The sequence below is a fragment of the Bubalus bubalis genome, chromosome 22 (genome assembly GCF_019923935.1).
Source record: "Bubalus bubalis isolate 160015118507 breed Murrah chromosome 22, NDDB_SH_1, whole genome shotgun sequence".
In the NCBI taxonomy this organism is placed as follows: Eukaryota; Metazoa; Chordata; class Mammalia; order Artiodactyla; family Bovidae; genus Bubalus; species Bubalus bubalis.
In genome coordinates, this window is record NC_059178.1 from 28,824,765 (window position 1) to 28,843,979 (window position 19,215).

Here is a 19,215-nt window from a genome sequence, read left to right on the forward strand (position 1 = left end):
TCAGTTGGGAGAAGGGAGTCCATGATGTCAAGGGCTGTATGCCAGATCCAGGTCTGATTACACCCAGTTTCACATGACCAGAGTGAGAATACCTTAGAAACAAAGCTTGCACAAGACTCACTCCACCAGCTCAGTTCCACCTGAGGGATTTCTTTAAACCATGAAGACTTTCTAGCTCTTGCCACCCAACTCTTGGCACTCACTGCAAAATGTTAGTGGGTCACCCGTGCACTCTTTGCCTATGAATTAAACTGTGTGCCTGTCCTCCACCCTAAATTCATGTTGAAACCCTACCTTCTAGTGTTATGGTATTTGGAGATGGGGCCCTTGGAAGGTAATTAGGGTTAGATGAGCTCACGAGGGTGGGGTCCTCATGATGGGCTTAGTGACTTCATAAGAAAAGATCAGAGAGCTCGTGCCCTCTCTCTGCCATGTGAAGATGGAGACAGAAGACCACCTGCAACCTGAGGAGAGAGCTCCCACCAGAGACCGACCCTGCTGGCTCCTTGATCTTGGATTTCTCAGCCTCTCAAACTGTGAGAAATAAATATCTGTTGTTCAAGCCTCCCAATCTATGACATTTTATTGTGGCAGCCAGAGCTAAGACATTATTCCTTGCTCTTTTGGAGAGTTTAAAAGAGGAAAGCTGAAAAAACAACACACTGCTTCAGAAGAAGCTTTCACTGAACTAGAAGGGAAAGAGGAAAAGGGCTTTGAATTATTGCTGGAATGAAGCTAAGGTCAAATTCCCTTTACTAGGAACTAAAGAGATAAAAAGGAAAGGTAAGAAACTGCCCCTAGCACCCCTATTCTAGGTTAGCCATTTCTGGAGGTTAATAAGAAAATGCTTTCTATATCCAATGTAAGTGCTAAGACGTGGGTATGGGATTCCCAGGTGGTGCAGTGGTAAAGAATCTGCCTGCCCATGCAGAAGGCAGGGGTTCGATAGCTGGGTCGGGAAAATCCCCTGAAGGAGGAAATGGCAACCCACTCCAGTGTTCTTGCCTCAGAAATTCCACTGACAGAGGAGCCTGGCGGACTATAGTTGCAAAGAGTTGGATACAACTGAGTGACTGAGCACACACTCATGCCAAGACATGGGTGTACCCAATTATGGGAACAAGTCCCACATTGAGATTATTCCTGAGCTGATGCTGAAAGACAGTTAAGAATTACCAGGTGAGGAAATGGGGAAAGGGCTTTCTACACAGAAGGAACAGTATGGACAAGCTCACAATCTCTAAGCCACTGGGCATTAGTACTAACGGAAATGGAAAGTGTGAGGTGGGTGGAGGCCACCATTAAAGCCAAAGAAAACCTGAAGAGAGAGGAAAAAAGCAATGGCTGGAAACCCCTTTTTCCTTGCAAGGTATTGAAAACACAAATCCCATGGGAATTCTATTCATGGGCAGGAACCTCCCTAGAGGTTCAGTGGTTAAGACTCTGCACTTCCAATGCAGGGGGTGAGGGTTTGATCCCTAGTCAGGGAACTAGGTTCCCACAAGCTACATGGTGTGGCCAAAAACACACAAAAAATCCCCAAAACCATGGGAAGCCAGGGCCAGGACAACGGGGTGTGTAGTTTCATCAGATGTCCAGACTTGGACTTCAGAAGAGCTCACCCTAATCTGTTCGTGTGCCATGTCTATGAGACAGCCTCGGGGCTCTGAGAGTCCCTTGTTGCATCACAAACTCACTGAGTAACCTCAGGCCAATCACTCCTCCCTCTGGATTTCAGGTTCCCCATCCCTAAGACAAAGGAATCAGCTATAAAGCATTTCTCAGGGACTGCATTTTACTCTTTCACTTACAACATTTTTTGAAAGGGACAGAGGGAATTTGATTTACTCCTTGACTTGTTCCAGTGAGAATTTTCAAGCAGCTTAAAAGACAGTGTTACAGACTTGACATGTCTGTAGGAAGTAGATAAGGGAGATGAAGGGAGCAGGAAAACAAAGATAGGGAGGTGGAGATGAGGCTATTACACCAAATCCACGCCAGATACGTCTACCTTCGCGGTGGGGCGGAGGCTGCAGACAGCAGAGGCGGCGGCGGCTCAGGAGTTTCACTGCAGCCGAAGCCAAAAAGGTCCATGACCAGACACACAACGTGTGTCCCCAAGAGGCAGGCAGACCGACTGCATGAGAGAAGCCACTTAATGTTAGTCAGCTTTTTTTTTTTTGTAATTGGAGTATAGTTACTTTACAATGCTGTGTTAGTTTCTGCTGTACAATAAAGCGAATCAGCTACATGCATACATATATCCCCTCCCTTTTGGACCTCACTCCCCACCCTCCACCCCACCTGTCTAAGTCACTGCAGGGCACCTGCCCTCAGGTTCCCACTAGCCATCTATTTGACACATGGCAACGCACACAAGTCAACCCCAATCTCCCAGGCCATCTCCCCACCCCGTGTCCACACATCCATTCCCTATGTCAGCATCTCTATTCCTGCCTGGCAAATGGGTTCATCTGTACCATTTTCCTAGATTTCACACGTATGCATTAATAGACGATATTTGTTATTCTCTTTCTGACCTACTTTACTGCGTATGACACTCTATGGGTCCATCTACGTCTCTACAAATGACCCAGTTTTGTTCTTTTTTTAAGGCTGAGTAATATCCCTAACCAGTCGATTGTGAAGGAAATCAACCCTGAATATTCACTGGAAGGACAGATGCTGAAGCTGAAGCTCCAATACTTTGGCCACCTGATGGGAAGAACTGACTCACTGGAAGACCCTGATACTGGGAAAGATTGAAGGCAGGAGGAGAAGGGGACGACAGAGGATGAGATGGCTGGATAACATCACCGACTGGATGGACATGGGTTTGGGTGGACTCCAGGAGTTGGTGATGGACAGGGAGGCCTGGCGTGCTGTGGTTCATGGGGTCACAAAGAGTCGGACATGACTTGGCGACTGAATATATGTATCTTTCCCCCTCTCCCCCAAATCAGAGATCAGTTAACTTAGAAAACCTGGGCAGCTGGCTAGAGTGAGGTGGTCCCCATGTGATTCACAAGGAGTAGCCCCTGAACAATTTAGAAAGCTAAGAACAGAGCAGTCTGCGCTGTGGTCCTGCCTGGGTTCCATCAAAGAAACCAGGAAGCCTGAGTGCAGGTAGCGATCGTGGACCCACCCTCCTCCAGGTGCAGCCAGGAGCCTATCGAAGGCCCCCCTCCGTCAAGAGAGAGGGTTCAGCAGAGGCTACTTCTTACTGAAGAAACACTGAAGCCTGTGGAGCAGAGGCAGAACAATAAATACTTCTGCAATGCTACCAGGAAGGCTGAGCTCACTTTCTTTGCCTTGGCACTGAGCTGAATATTGATTAGAAATCCTCTCCAACCGTGATATTCAAGAGAACTGGTGGCCAGGGCCCAGATCAGCAAGGCACCAGCCTGTGGGCTCTTCTCTTTCTTCAGTAAGTGAAACCCATGGTCATCTGTAGTATAAAGACAGGGTCAAGGTCAGAGCCGGGAGGGTCTGCTGGCCCCAACACCTGGGCTTCCCAGGGACCAGCTGGAGAGGCAGCTCAGCTGTGTTTTCTGAGGACCGCACCCTTGCAGCGCCCACGTTAGACTTGTAAAAATCGAATTATAACACAAATACAGTCAAGTACACGATGAGCTTAAATTTAAGTGTGGGGCTTGTTGAATGTTTACATCTTTAAACACCCATATAGCCACCACCAGATAGAAAAGAAACCCTTTCAGCATCTCACAAGGTTCTTTCCCAATCAATACATCCAAATCACTTTTGTGGCTATAGGCTCTTTTATTGCAGTGTACTGGTCCATTGTATGGCTAGACCAAAATTTATTTCTCCTTAACTGATGTATGGACTACTTCCTCCAGATTGAGGCTGTTATGAGTAAAACTACTGCGGATATTCCTATTATGGATTTTTTTTTTAAAAAATAAGTCTTACTGACATAGAATGTACATATTATAAAATTCACCCTGATAAAAGTGTACCATTCAACAGTTGTTTAGTATGGGAAATTCCGTGGAGGCCCAATGGTTAGGACTCACTGCTTTCACGGCCATGGCATGCATTCAGACCCTGACTGGGGAACTAAGGTTCCACAAGCTGCATGGTGTGGCAAAAAACAACACAAAAAAGTTTTTTACTCTATTCAGAATTGTGGGACCATCACCTCTAACTCCCTACCACCGAACGTGCCTTGCTGCGGGTATATGTCTTCATTTCTTGTGGGTATAAACCAAGAGTGAGGCTGCCTAGTCATAACAACTCTTGTTGAGCTTCAGTGTTTTCTAAACCAGGCATTATTTCAAATCCTCACCCACACTTGGTATTGTCAGTCTCTTTAATTTTAGCCATTCTGGTGGGTGTGTGGCTCTACATCAGATTTAAAACCACTTCTGTCTCAAACCCCCATTCTCTGACAACCAAACTAGCAGAGACCGAAAGCTGCATTTCCCTGCTGAAGGCCCATCCATCAACCTTTAGGACTGCTGCTTCCTCTTTTGCTTTCTTTTTTAGAACAGACATCTGTGACTTCCAAAATGTTAGATCAAATGATAAATCAGGTTCCTTGAGTTACTTGAAAGAAGAACTTTAAAACCTATGATGCCACTTGAATCTGGTCATTTTAATTTCCTCTTGACACTAGATTGTCAAACTGGAACAAAGCAGAAGTGAAGGTTTTCTAATGATACAAGTGAGCAGCTCTCAAATTGTAGCCAAATCCAGAATACAAAGAGTACTTCAAACATTTCTCCATCTGCAAGGAAAAAGCTTATTCTTTTCAATTAATATGAGCAAACTTTAACTGCTCAACATACATTATTTCCAGCAAAGGTCCGTGTAGTCAGAGCTATGGTTTTTCCAGTAGTCGTGTACGGATATGAGAGTTGGACCAAAAAGAAGGCTGAGTGCCGAAGAATTGATGCTTTCAAATTGTGGTGCTAGAGAAGACTCTTGAGAGTCCCTTGGACAGCAAGGAGATCAAACCAGTCAATCATAAAGGAAATCAACGCTGAATATTCATTGGAAGGACTGATGCTGAAGCTGAAGCTGTAATACTTTGGCCACCTAATGCGAAGAGCCGACTCATTGGAAAAGACCCTGATGCTGGCGAAGACTGAGGGCAGGAGGAGAAGGGGATGACAGAGGATGAGATGGTTGGATGGCATCACCGACTCTATGGACATGAGTTTGTGCAAACTTTGGGAGATAGTGAAGGACAAGGAAGCCAGGCATGCTGCAGTCCACGGGGTCACAAAGAGTCAGACAGGACTAAGCGGCTGAACAACAACAACAGTACATTATTTCATGTAATCCTTGTAATATTTCTGTGAAAGTTATACGATTATTCCCATTTTACAGATGAGAAAACTGATATATCCAGAGGCTAAGGAATCTTTTCAAAGTTACATTGTTGGAGAGTGGGATTTTTTTCCAATCCTCTCTGCCTCCAAAATGCAGGGCTCTTTGTCCCTTCCCTCTGCTGTCTCATCTTCTCAGCCTGGACTGTGACAGGTCACTCTATGAATCTCTGTTGAATATATCAACTTCCCACAGAGCAACTTGAAACATTCTTTTTCAGGGAAAAGAAAACCCTCATAGGAGGTGTGAGTATTGAAATGGAGTCATGATTATATAATTCTTAGAGTGAACAGTCAACTGTCTAAGCATAACTTGAAAATAAGAATAAGCGTGACCGGCTTCACAAAAGATGCGTTAGGACTTGACTGGATCTGAGTGGTTCACATGGTGAAGCTCAACTCAGATGTCAGAGCAGGGATACACCAGTAGAAGAAGCACCATTTCTTCCCTGGGCTCAGAACTGGGCTGGTTTTTCCCTTCAAGTGAGAGTCAGGGACGTGCTCACCACCTCAAGGCTTGCATTCCTATCTCATAAACCCTACTGTAAGCAATGTCGGCACTCCTGTTCCAAACTGCCAAATGTATGCTCCCACCTGGCTATGCCAGAGCTGTTTACTTCTGTGCACCCTGAAAATGTTAGGATTTGGTGGGAGGGAGGTTCAAGAGAGAGGGAATACATATATACATGGAGCTGATTTGTTTTGTTGTATAGCAGAAACGACCACAACATTGTAAAGCAATTATACTTCAATAAAAAATAATAAATGAAAAAACTCTGTAAGGGCCTATGGGAAAAAAAAATCTAAGAAAGAGTGGATACATATGTTAATACAGGCACAACTGACTCACTTTGTTGTAGAGCAGAAACTAACACAACACTGTAAATCAACCATGTCCGCAGGTGCATGCTAAGGTCCAACTCTTCTGACCCCATGGACTGCAGCCCGCCAGGCTCCTCTGTGCATGGGATTCTCCAGGCAAGAATACTGGAGTGGGTTGCCATGCCCTCCTCCAGGGGATCTTCCTGACCCAGGGAGCAAACCTATTTGTCTTGCATCTCCTGCACTGGCAGACACATTCTTTACCACCAATGCCACTTGGGAAGCCCCAGATCAACCATACTCTAATAAAAAAAATTTTTTTTAAGATAAACAATACAGGATTGTTAGGATTTGGGAGCTCAACACTTTGAGAGGGAACGTTTTGGCAATTATTCCATTTCCCTTTTCATTGGAATACACTTGATATGTTCTGTCCTTCACAGATAGCTAGGACGCTCAAGACATTAGAAAAGAAGTTCATTTCAAATAACTGAAGGAGGGGTGTCTCCCTGTATCCCCTGCAACACCCCCAGAAGTCACATGACAAGAAGACAGATGTGGAAATGTAGCCAGAGACAGCCTGTTCCTCTCATAATCTACTACCCCAAACCCACAGGTATGCACAGAAACAATCAGATACAATTACACATGTGTTCTAACACGTGGTCAAATGTGGTCTAGCTTATATAATATATGCTTCCCAGATGGTGCCAGTGATAAAGAACCCGACTGCTAATGCAGGAGATGCAGGTTCAATCCCTGGGTCAGGAAGATCCCTTCGAGGAGGGCATGGCAACCCACTCCAATATTCGTGTCTGGAGAATCCCATGGACAGAGGAGCCTGCAGGCTACAGCCCATAGGGTTGCAAAGAATTGGACACAAATGAAGCGACTTAGTACATCTTACATAATATCAGGCAATCAACTGTTGACTGTAAAAAACCTTTTTTGCTACTCATTTGACTAACAGATTGGCTGTTTTGGTGTCACATAACAGCTTGTGAACTGCCTGGCCTTACAGACTGACGCAGCCTACTTAGAGAAAAACAAAAACAGCATCAGAAATCTTAACCTAAAGAACCACTGGGTCACTTTAAAGTGCTGATGAAGAGTCGGGGTGAGGGGGCGGGGTGGGGTGCGGAGCAAGTTTGGACTACTTTTTGTAAGGGAGGGCATTTTCAACAGAAAAAAAATGAGCAAATGACTATCTGTGCAATGTTAGTTGCTCTTTGAGACCCCATGGACTCATGCTTCTCTGTCCATGAAGTTCTCCAGGAAAGAATACTGGAGTGGGTTGCCTTTCCCTTCTCCAGGGGATCTTCCCTGACCTGGGGATCGAATCTGGGTCTCCCGCATTGCAGGCAGATTCTTTATCATCTGAGCCACTGGAACTTTAAGCAAATTCCACTTTGGGGGATAAAACAGGAGAACAAGCATGGGGCAAGATCCAGTGGGGTACTTGGGGCCCCCGGGGGGCCAGGTCACCAAGATGTCTCTAAGGCATTATGGGAGAGAGAAGTTATTTGCCCAAAATGGCACCAAGTAGATGTCTACTAAGTTTTTCAAATCCACATGTTATTCTTTTCTATTATCATGTGTCAAAACTTAGCTTTCCCAGGACTTCCCTAGTGGTCCACTGGTTAAGACTCCAAGCGCCCAATGCAGCAGGCCTGGGTTCCATCCCTGGTGGCAAGTAAGACCTGGCACAGCCAAATATTTTAAAAAACAAAACAACAACAAAAAACTTAGCTTTCCCATAATGAAAGTTTGCTCCTTCCGAGTTCCCAAAAACTGCTTTATTTTATTAGCTCTGACTGCCAGCTCATTCTCCAATGACACAGGCCTGATGCTTGCCCTCTGGTTTGGGCACATACAGATGGTGAAGTGCACCCTGCTAATTACCTTGTGTCCAGCCACACCCTGGGGAACTTGGATCTAATGACTGGGACAAAAGATCTTCATAAGGAAAAATGAACTCAAACAGGATTAATGGCACAGCTAAAGACACAGGCACATACATTATAAGAGCATAACTGGGGGCAGTGGAAGGGACTCTACAAGATATGTGCAGAATTGTACCTTTATTTCTGATCTGAGTGCACAAGCCTGCAAAGATGCATAAAATAAGCATTCACTCAGCCATCATTTATTGTATCCACAATGAACCAAGGAAACATCAATTTATTCCCACAGTGGAGGCCTTGTAAACTTTCCCAATTAACTGCTCTTTGTATTGCCAAAAACTTTAATTTAGGTATTATAAATTATCTTGGATACTGACAGAATTCCTATAAACCTTGCAGTCAGAACATGGGCAGAAATTCCGGGTATTTTCTTTAAAGCAAATTCATTCAGGTCAAAAGTTGAGAAGTCCAGAATCGTTATCACATTTTTGCAGCAGAGAACACTGTGATGATCAATGGCACTAAAAATAGCCCAGAAAAAAATCAGGGGTTCATAATCGGAAACAAGAAAAAAAACAACCTTATCCAAAATAGCAAAATGTCCATTAACATCACTCACTTCCCTAGGAATTATTTTGACAAAAGGAAATGGAATTTAATATCCCCCCCTCAGTCCAAAACTGTATTTCCCCCTCTCACGTGTCCTCTGGGAAAACCTTGCTTATAAACGAATAATTCCCAGATAACCAGCTTCTTGCTGACTGTTTCCATATAGTTCAACAAACACAGAGCAGCTTCTGAACTTGCTATTTCATGCTCCCGTCGCCTCAGCGGTGATGTCATGGAAAGACATAGACATGTTATTATTGCCCAGTTAGAGACTGTAAAGGAAATTATGCTGCTGCCTCTAAGTTTCCATTTTCCATGAAAAATTTTTTCTCATTGCCCTAGCCACTTAGACTGTGAAAAAGAAAAATGATTTAATTAGGAAACAGTCATGATTAGATTTTGTAAGCGTACTCTTTCAACATAAAAGTTACAGCTAAAAAGAAAAATTAAAAAAAAAAAAAAAAGCTACAGCTACATTGCGTTGAATAATGTCTTTTCATCAGACCATTCCAGAACACATCAAGGTGCTGAATAACAGCTTGAGGAAGAAAATAAAGAAATATGAACTGCTACCCAGAAAGTAATCTGTTCAAATGAGATTTTAAATGTGACAGGAATAACGAGTGAGGAGTCTACAGAAGTTGAGAAAATAGGAAGAAATGCAAATACCAAAGTGAAGGGAAGGGCTTCCTAGGTGGCCCAGTGGTTAAAGAATCTGCCTGCCAATTCAGGAGACACAGGAGACTCAAGTTTGATCCCTGGGTCGTGAAGATCCCTTGTAGTAGGAAATGGCAACCCATTCCAATATTCTTGCCTGGAGAATCCCATGGGCAGAGGAGCCTGGTGGCTAGAGTTCACATCACAAAGAGTCAGACATGACTGAACACACAATACCAGTAATAAACTGAGGGGAGTAACCTTCTCTTTGGGGATTACCTTTTCCCACCTAGGAAGCAAGGAAAGACAGCAACAGGCTCTCCACACCAACAGATGGTGATGAAGATGATGGGGATGATGATGATAAAGAAAAAGAAGTAACTGTGTTTGTTTCAGCAGCACATATACTAAACCAGAATGACACAGAGAAGGATGATGTGCAAATCCACAAAGCAAATCTATATTTTTTGTAACTATGGGAGGTAAGGCTTCCCTCATAGCTCAGTCGGTAAAGAATCTGCCTGCAATGCAGGAGACCCAGGTTCGATTCCTGGGTCGGGAAGATCCCCTGGAGAAGGAAATGGTAATCCACTCCAGTATTCTTGCCTGGAAAATCCCATGGACAGAGGAGCCTGGCAGACTACAGCCCATGGGGTTGCAAGAGTCGGACACAACTTAGCAACTAAACCATGGGAGGTAAGGGATGTTAACTAAATATATTGTGGTGATCATTTGTATATACAAATATCAGATCACTATGTTCCACATCTTAAACTAATACCGTGCCATGTGACAGTTACATTTGTATGAAACTGGGGGAAAAAAAAAGTTTAAGAGCTGTAACAGAGTAAGAAGTAGAAGACAGAGAAGAACTAACACTCTGTTCAGTGTAGACTAGAACTAGAGAGAGCAAAGTGTGATGGGGATCACAACTGTACTTCCAGGATCTTTCTGCAATCTGTGTGTGTGTGTGTGTGTGTGTGTGTGCGCGCGCGCGTGTGCATGCAAACAAGCATGTATGCACCAGAAACTGAATCTACATCTATTCCAGAACCTGAAGGATTTGTTCATTTGTCACTTTCTCAGAAGTTCAAGGTATGACTTCATGGTAAGCTCTGAAACTTTCCTGCAAATACATCAGGAAAAAAAAATTGATGGAAAAAAATTATGTTATTTAGAAGTTATGAAATCTGTATGATTCCATTATAAAAGACACTAGGCTGCTGCTTCTTTTTCTTTTTTGCAGTTCCACCAGCAAGCATTTCCCCCATGGTCTTGGGAGACATTTGAAAATTCCAAACACCAAACCATCACAGCATCTGTTGGGGACATTTTCACAAGTTCATCCTATACTTAAAACACATTGAAACTCACTTAGCCAAGCTTCCTTCTCAGTTCAATATCTTGGCAATAGGTCAAGAGAAATGTCAACATGTCACTGGGAAAAAGGAAGATGCCAGGTCATGCTCCCGAGACCTGGCTAAACCACCTGAGCAAGAGGAGGTCAAAACTCAGAGCAATTCCTATCCACTCAAGAGTTCTTCCTAAGGATAAATCAAAACAAGGCTGCTACTTCCCAGCACAGCCTTCTCAACTCTTTTAAGAGAAACTCCTAAACGGAAAACAGTTCAGGACTGCGGTCCTTTTACTACACAAGGATGTGTTGTTATGGATACAGCTCTGCAGGCTCCCTTGGCAACCCCAGTGTATAATTAAGTCTGGTGGTCACGGAACAGCCAGAGGTGGTCTCCACGGAGACCAACAAACACACATTTTCACAGGCACAGCAACTGCTCTGAATCAATGACTCTTTATATAGGCAGAAAAACATTGTGAATGGTACATCAATTGCATCTTTTGTTAGGCAGTGTCTCATGAAATATGCTGTGCGAGAGTCTATTCTCCTGGGCTTTGATCTCTGAGCAGAGTCTGGAGCAGGCAGTTCCCAACTCAATTCACAGTCTAGAACCAGCAAATACAAATGGAAAATGCAGACTCAGGAAATCATTGGTTAATCTGGTAGAAGAATTAAACCAGGGGTCGACAGGGCCAAGGAGGGCCTGTCAGCTGCCTGACACTCACTATTCCAGGGCTGTCTAAATATTACTCAACCCTCTCTGAACATAGACATTATTATTATATTTGGTTACAGGTGAGATAACAAAGCACACACCTAGAAAGTGTGGCCGAGCTGGGACTCAGAGCTAGTTCATAAATTCAATCTTGTTCAGGGTTTGAGTGATTCTACACTATGCTCTGTGTTTGCATAGCACTCCGTGGTTTATCCTTACATGCATTATCTCACAGGGGCTTCTCAGGTGGTGCTAGTGGTAAATAACCTGCCTTCCAATGCAGGAGATGCTGGAGACACAGGTTTGATCCCAGGGTTGGGAAGATCCCCTGGAGGAGAGCATGGCAACCCACTCCAGTATTCTTGCCTGGAGAATCCCATGGACAGAGGAGCCTGGTGGGCTACAGTCCATGGGGTCACAAACAGTTGGACATGACTGAGCATGCATGCAACAACAAAAAAACAATAACAAAGACTCTAAATAAGAACACAGAGGAACATTCTGGCATAATATTTATACATATCTTATGGCATTTATACATAATATATGTATGGCCTTTATAATAATCTTCCCCAGGAGAAGATGGAACTTGATAATAGAGACGAAAGAAAGTCTGATGGCTAAGTGGTTTCCTACTTTATTCTGATCAGTTCTATGAAAGACTTTTAAAATCTGGCACACGTTTTACTAAGTAGGCACTGACATTCAATGATATGGTTCCCAGCAGATCTTCATAATAGATAATCCTACAATTGGATGTAGATACCATCAGCATTTAGTCCCAAGTATGAGACATTCCCTGTCTGAATCATGTTTTTTAATTTTCTTTCTATCTTCTGGTCCAGATCCCTTGCTTTATGGACAAAAAAACTGAGGACTAAAGGGGTTCAATGCCTCTTGATCAAAGTCAGTCTTTCCTCCCCTGAATTCCTGCGAATCCCAGTTCCTCTGCCACGTAACTCACAGAACAGCCTGTCTACCTTCCCATGAGTGCATGTGTGCTCAGCCATGTCTGACTCTTTGCAACCCCATGGACTGTAGCCCACCAGGTTCCTCTGGCTTGATTTGTCATTTCCTCCTACAGGGATCTTCCCAACCCAGGGATGGATCCTGCATCTATACCATCTCCGGCACTGGCAGGCAGATTCTTTACCACTGAGCTACCTGGGAAGCCCTCTACCTTCAAGTAAAGCCCAGGAAAAGGGTTTTACATTTCACCCCCCGCCACACACACACACTCCTTCCACTTCCCTTTGAAACTTATTTTCCAAATTTTCTCCTCATTCTCTAGCATCATGAAATCTCTGTATCAGGGTGTCTCCTTTTCTACTTTCAAGCTTGTCCAAGTCCCTCTTTTCCTAGAAAATAAGTTATCTTCATTAGCTCTGCCCACCACCAGTCACAATCTTCTCTCCACATCTTAGGTATTGTTGAGTGTTTATGATCCCCCCCCCGCCCCACTCCCACTTCTGCCCTTTAAACTGTTTCCACAAAGCTTAGCAAAGTGCCTGCTCTAGACTCTTCTTACTGTGGTCACTTTGACCTTTGGGTGGCATTCTGCTTTACTCCTTACAATTCTCCTTTAGACTTCCCTGCTCTGAACTTCTCTGATCCTCTCTACCTTCCAGCTATGACTTTTCTTTCTTGCTCATTATTGGTCCCTGGTATCTAAGTTTCTCCCAGGCTAAGTCCTAGGACTCTGCTCTGCTCTCCCCAAATCCTTTCATGCTCTTAGTGAGCTCCTTGATGGATAGGTTTTCTTGACTTCAACTGCATCTTTCTACAGGTGAAGCCCAAATGGACAAATCCCTAAACACTCACCTACATTTCACCCCATGTTTCCAACACAAAAGAGCTCCATGCAGATGGTTTATCACTATACACATCTGTCTAAAATGTATATCACCAGGTTTCTCCCAAAGGATGTTCTTTCATAATCACCCCCATTTCTGTTTGTTAAGGCCACAGAACTCATTTGTCTCTAGCAAAAACTTTGGAGTCACTTGTCACCTTCCATATTCATCACTGGGCTTCCCCAGTGACTCAGTGGCAAAGAATCCACCAGTCAATGCAGGACATGCAGGTTCTATCCCTGGGTTGGGAAGATCCCCTGGAGAAGGAAATGGCTTCCCACTCCAGTATTCTCATCTGGGAAGTCCCATGGACATAGGAGTCTGGTGGGCTACAGTCAATGGAATCACAAAGAGTTGGACACGACTTAACCACTAAAAAATAACAAACAACAATATTCATCATTCCTTTGTCCAAACTATCCCCCAAATCTGTTCTAAAATGATCTGAGTCTTTGTTAGCTAATTTTATTACATCACATAACAGTTATAGGACAAATTGTATAATTAAAATGTATTTTCCTTCTAATTATAAGTCAGGCTTCCCCCGTGGCTGAGTGGTAAAGAATCTGCCTGACAATGCAGGAGATGCAGGACACTCAGGTTCCATCCCTGGATCGGGATCAAATTCTAAGTCAAGCCTGACCTTTCACCTTTCTTCCTGCCATCTCTACCTTGATTCAGCTCTCTTCTAAATGCTCAGAAGTCATTTCCAATCTGTCTTAACCACTGTCACCTTATTAATCTGCTTAAAACATTACCCTCAGGGGACCTCCCTGGTGGCCTAGTGGTTAGGATTCCAGGCTTTCACTGTCATGACCCGGGCTCAATCCCTGGTCAGGAAACTGAGATCCCACAAGCCATAAAGTGCAGCAAAAAAGAAAAAATTACCCTTGGTCAGTCTCATTCAAAAGTTCACAATGCTCTCTATGGCTTGGCTTTTAGGGACTCCATTTTCTCCTACTCCTCTGAAGTTCCTCCCAATGTAGTTAAATATATTTCTTCCCATACATGCACACCAATGTTCAGTTCAGTTCAGTTCAGTCGCTCAGTCGTGTCCGACTCTGTGATCCCATGAACAGCAGCACGCCAGGCCTCCCTGTCCATCACCAACTGCCGGAGTTCACCCAAACCCATGTCCACTGAGTCGGTGGTGCCATCCAGCCATCTCATCCTCTGTAGTCCCCTTCTCCTCCTGCCCTCAACCTTTCCCAGCATCAGGGTCTTCTCAAATGAGTCATTGCAGCACTATTTACAATAACCAAGACAGGGAAGCAACCTAAATGTCCATAGACAGAGGATGGATAAAGGAGATGAGATACATATAAACAACCGAATATTACTCAGCCATAAAAAAGGGAAATAATGCCATTTGCAGCAACATGGGCAGACCTAGAGACTGTCCTACTAAGTGATATAAGTCAGATGGAGAAAGACAAATATCATATGGTATCACCTGTATGTGTAATCTAAAAAATAATACAGATGAATCTATATACAAAACAGACTCACACGCATAGAAAACATGATTACTGAGGGGGGGAAGGGGAGGGAAGGATAAACTGGAAGATTGGAATTGACACATACACACTGCTATATACAAAATAGATAACTAGTAAGAACCTACTACATAGCATGCATTGAGAACTCTACTCAGTACTCTGTAATGACCTATATGGGAAAATAATCTAACAATGAGTGGATATATGTATAACTAACTCACTTTGCTGTACAGCAAAAACTAACACAATATTGTAAATCAACCATGCATGTGCCTACTAAGTTGTGTCAGCCTTGTCTGACTCTTTGCAACCCCATGAACTGTAGCCTGCCAGGCCCCTCTGTCCACGGGATTCTCCAGGCAAGAATACTGGAGTGAGCTGCTATGTCCTCCTCCAGGGGATCTTCCCGACCCAGGGATCAAACTTGTGTCTATTGGAAGGATTCTTTACCATCTGAGCCACCAGGGAAGCCTAAAATAGGCAGAAGCCCTTGGAAATTGTTACCTAAACAAGTGAAGGATCAGATTCAGGGTCAATAACTAGAGACGAGTCCCTGAAGACCAACCTGCAGCACATGGGCTCTGAGAACACTGGACCCAAGAGCTCCTGAGATGGGTTCTCCACCCTCTCCCTCCCTCTTACCTTAGCAAAGAAAATCCAGGCTGCGCACTGCCCCGGAGCCATAAGGCTTTTTAGCTTCATGGTGCTGAACATGAGAAAGAATCCTAAAAATCCGCTGCAAGGAGAAAATAGACTTTTTTAAGTGAGACATCTTCCTGTGAAAGTGAAAGTGAAGTCGCTCAGTAGTGTCCAACTCTTTGTGACCCCATGGACTGTAGCCTACCAAGCTCCCTGTCCGTGGGATTTTCCAGGCAATAGTACTGGAGTGGATCGCCACTTCCTTCTCCAGGGGATCTTCCTGACCCAGGGATCAAATCCGGGTCTCCTGCATTGTAGACAGACGCTTTACCGTCTGAGCCACCAGGGAAGTCCTGTAGCCAGTAGCTATTTTCTGTGACATTTTTTATTTACCTTACAAACATTAGTCAATTTTTAGTTATGACAACACCTCTGTCTCATCTCTGTTTTCCAGTGATCTCTGGATAAAAACATCAAAAGTTAAAAAAAACCATTAACTCTACTATGCCAAGGAGCTATGATGAGATCATTTCCCTGGAGGTGGGGAGTGGGTATAGAAATCTGGGAGATCTCTGGGTAAATCATAAAAGAAAAAAAAAATCTGGAGGAGAGTATCTCCTGCTCCCTCTTATAATACTTCTGGAGTTTGGTGTTTGCCAAGGCAGAGCTTCAGCTTTTTTTTTTTCCAAGCAAAACAAACGGTTAGGAAAAGACTTCCAAGGAAACATTCATCATATGAAGTCAGAGGGTGTGGACTGGCCCCTAGGTTCAAGGTAAGAACTGAGGGAACTCTGCTCAACAGTAAGTGGCAGCCTAGATGGGAGGGGTATTTGGGGGAGAATGGATAAAAGTATGGCTGAGTCCCTGCTGTCCACCTGAAACAATTACAATATTGTTAGTCAGCTATATTCCAATGTAAAATAAGACGTTTAAACAAAAAAGAATCTACAGGGGTTATTGTTGTTCAGTTGCTAAGTCGGACTGCAGCACCCCAGGCCTCCCTGTCCTTTACTATCTCTTGGAGTTTGCTCACACTCATGTCCATTGAGTCTGTGATGCCATCCAACCATCTCATCCTCTGTCGTCCCCTTCTTCTCCCACCTTCAATCTTTCCCAGCATCAGGGTCTTTTCCAATGAGTCGGCTCTTCGCATCAGGTGGCCAAAGTATTACAGCTTCACCTTCAGCATTGGTCCTTCCAAATGAATATACAGGGTTGATTTCCTTTAGGATTGACTGGTTTGATCTCACTGCTGTTCAAGGGGAAGGCTGCATAATAGAAGTCCCCCAAAACAAGGGGATCTACACAGAACAGATGCATTGGGAGTAAAGCCTGAAAGAGCCCTCACTTCTCAAGGGGACCTGAGACTGGCCTTCCAGGAGTTTGACCTCTACGTACCTCCTCCTTTGTCCTTTCAGGGGTGTGGGGTGCCATCCTGCCATCTGACCTCTATTATGGGCGCTGGGGTGTGGCTCCCACCCAGCTCATGAGCCCTGAGAGGGAGGGGTCCCATCTTGGGCGTCTCTGTATTTCCCAAACAGACTCAAACAATGTGCCTTGGTCTCAGCAGGCATTACGTAAGTGTCTTGACAGGTGTACTTAGAAGCGGGTTGAACTGATTAAACACAACCTAAGGCCAGATTTCACAGAAATGCGCGCCTTCACTTCATTAGATTTGATGAGCTCACATTCTTGGGGCAGAACCAGAGATGGGGATTAGGTTTCCTCTGTGTACAATCCAGCCTGTTTGGCCTAACAGCCTGCAAAGTTTGCACAGGTCTGTCTCTGCAGGCGTGGGAGCCGGGAGCCCAGCCCGCTCTGGATTAAGGCATTGAGTCACCCCACAGGAGCCCCTGTGGGGAAGCAGGAGGCTGGGAATCCAGTGACCTGCAATTCTGTTCCTGGCTGTGCTCACCGACCCTTGTAACCTTGACCAAATCCCCATTTTCTTCCCCTTTTTTTCTTGCCCCAGGTTCAGTTCTATGTTCTCAAAGCAGGAATAAGGATAGTCATTTCATCCCACCTGAAGGGAATCAGATCTTCAAAAGAGAAAGGCTCCCCAGCCCCAAGTCTCATTTTACTAACAAGCAAACTAAGGCAGAGACACAATTACGGTCCAGGTTTCCTGGCTCCTCCAAAGCTCTCCGCGGCCCTTCAGACCTGTGGAAATGTGCTCTCAGCTGGAGAGATAGAGTGAGGTGCTCTGGGTCCCTGTGGCTGCAAGGCTGCCAGGGGTCAGTGAGGTGGCTGGCCCTCCAGGGTTCCTCTTGGTGGCATCCATGCCCCGCAGCCCCAACATCACAGGTGCCTGGCTCTCCCCGCCATACCTCAGTCCACTTGGGGCTCCTCCTGTCCTCTCCCGAGGGCATGGTTCCATGTCGATCCTTCCCCTCAGCACAGACTCTGCGAGGACTGAGCTACCCCTGGTCTGTGACCAACATGCTCCTGAAAGTACCCATGAGTCCTTCCCCTGACTTCCATGTCGGTTAATCATTTCTAAATGATTCATGGGTCCTGCCCTCATCCAGCTCTTCTACTTCCTGCTTGCCTACCCCTCGATGTGGAGGCAGGTCTTAAAAAGCACTGGGCGGACCCCAGGAGTGAGGGAGCCTGGGGCTCCCTGTTAATGGGGCCTCTGACCCCTCAGGCCTCCAGGACCCCTCCTGAGCTCCCCCAGGACCTCTGAAGGTGACCGCTTGTAGTCTGAGATACAGTTATAGGGGAGCCATGAGGTGATGTGGGGAAAACGGAGACATTCTTTTTTTTTTAAATTTTACTTTTTTTTTTAATTTTTGGCTGTGCTGGGTCTTTGTTGTTGCACACAGGCTTTCTCTAGTTGCAGCGAGTGGTGGCAGTGGAGGGGCTACTCTCTACTTGCGGAGCATGGGCTATAGGGCATACAGGCTTAGTTGCCTCATGGCACGTGGAATCTTCCCAGACCAGGGATTTGAACCTGTGTCCCCTGCATTGGCAGGTGGATTCTTAATCACTGGACCAACAGAGAGGTCCCGACACATTCTTAAAAGAGGGTAAGCTCTGTGTGTGCTGAAGTGAGATGTAGAATGTAATGGAGAGTTAAACTAACTCAAATAAAGATTTCCAAATCTTTTAAATGAAAAAACCTGATTTTTCATGTTGGGTTATGAGACAGATTAAAAGGGACAGAAATGGAGGCAGAAGATCACCCCACAAAGCCATCACCCATGGGCCGTGAACTCTGTTGCTCTGATCAAATTAACCAAACCTGATGCCCTCCCTCCATACCCTGGTCACCCAATGCAGCCAAATAACCAGGCTCAAAGGGGAGCAAGCCCACGGACACTCACCACAGATCCAAGCCAACAGGCAAGTGCCACGGCCTGACCAAAGAGACAGGAGCTGAGAAGATGAATTCTGTCAGTGCTTTCCTAAAACGTCTCTGAGGATGATTTTTTTTTTTTAATCATTCTAAGGCTCAAATGCAGAAGAGTGTTAGCACTCAGTCATGTCTGACTCTTTTGCAACCCCATGGACTGTAGCCCACCAGGCACCTCTGTCCATGGGATTCTCCAGTCAAGAATACTGGAGTGGGTAGCCATTCCCTTTTCCAGGGGATCTTCCCCACCCAGGGATTGAACCTGGGTCTCCTGAAACTCCTGCATTGCAGGTAGATTCTTTACCATCTGAGCCACCAGGGAAGTCCCAAATGCAGGAGCATACTCTATAATATTGAGTTTGTGTGTGTGTGCTAACACACCCCCATCAGAAACAGCACCTAGCCTGCATATCAGCTTTTTGACTCTGTGAAGAATCACTGCTTCACGAGG

The 19,215-nt window shown here is 44.9% G+C and overlaps 1 protein-coding gene across 13 annotated transcripts in view; it reads right to left on the reverse strand.

Moving 5' to 3' along the window:
• The window catches only part of TMEM241 (transmembrane protein 241), a 123,513-nt gene that overhangs the window by 27,383 nt on the left and 76,915 nt on the right, over positions 1-19,215 (reverse strand). For 4 of the 13 annotated variants that reach the window (XM_025273118.3, XM_025273117.3, XR_003105862.3 and 1 more), the window contains exons 14-15: positions 18,736-18,787; positions 15,413-15,506 (exon numbers count right to left, since the gene is read on the reverse strand). The exons of 1 other annotated variant lie outside the window; for it this stretch is intronic. In XM_025273118.3, coding sequence (XP_025128903.1) covers positions 15,414-15,506; positions 18,736-18,787 — 145 coding nt within the window. In that variant the 3' untranslated portion in view covers position 15,413. Of the gene's footprint in view, positions 1-2,009; positions 2,138-5,176; positions 8,602-15,412; positions 15,507-18,735; positions 18,788-19,215 lie in introns of those variants that run through there. 8 more of the 13 variants (XM_025273115.3, XM_025273114.3, XM_025273113.3 and 5 more) reach the window with 5 other exon arrangements.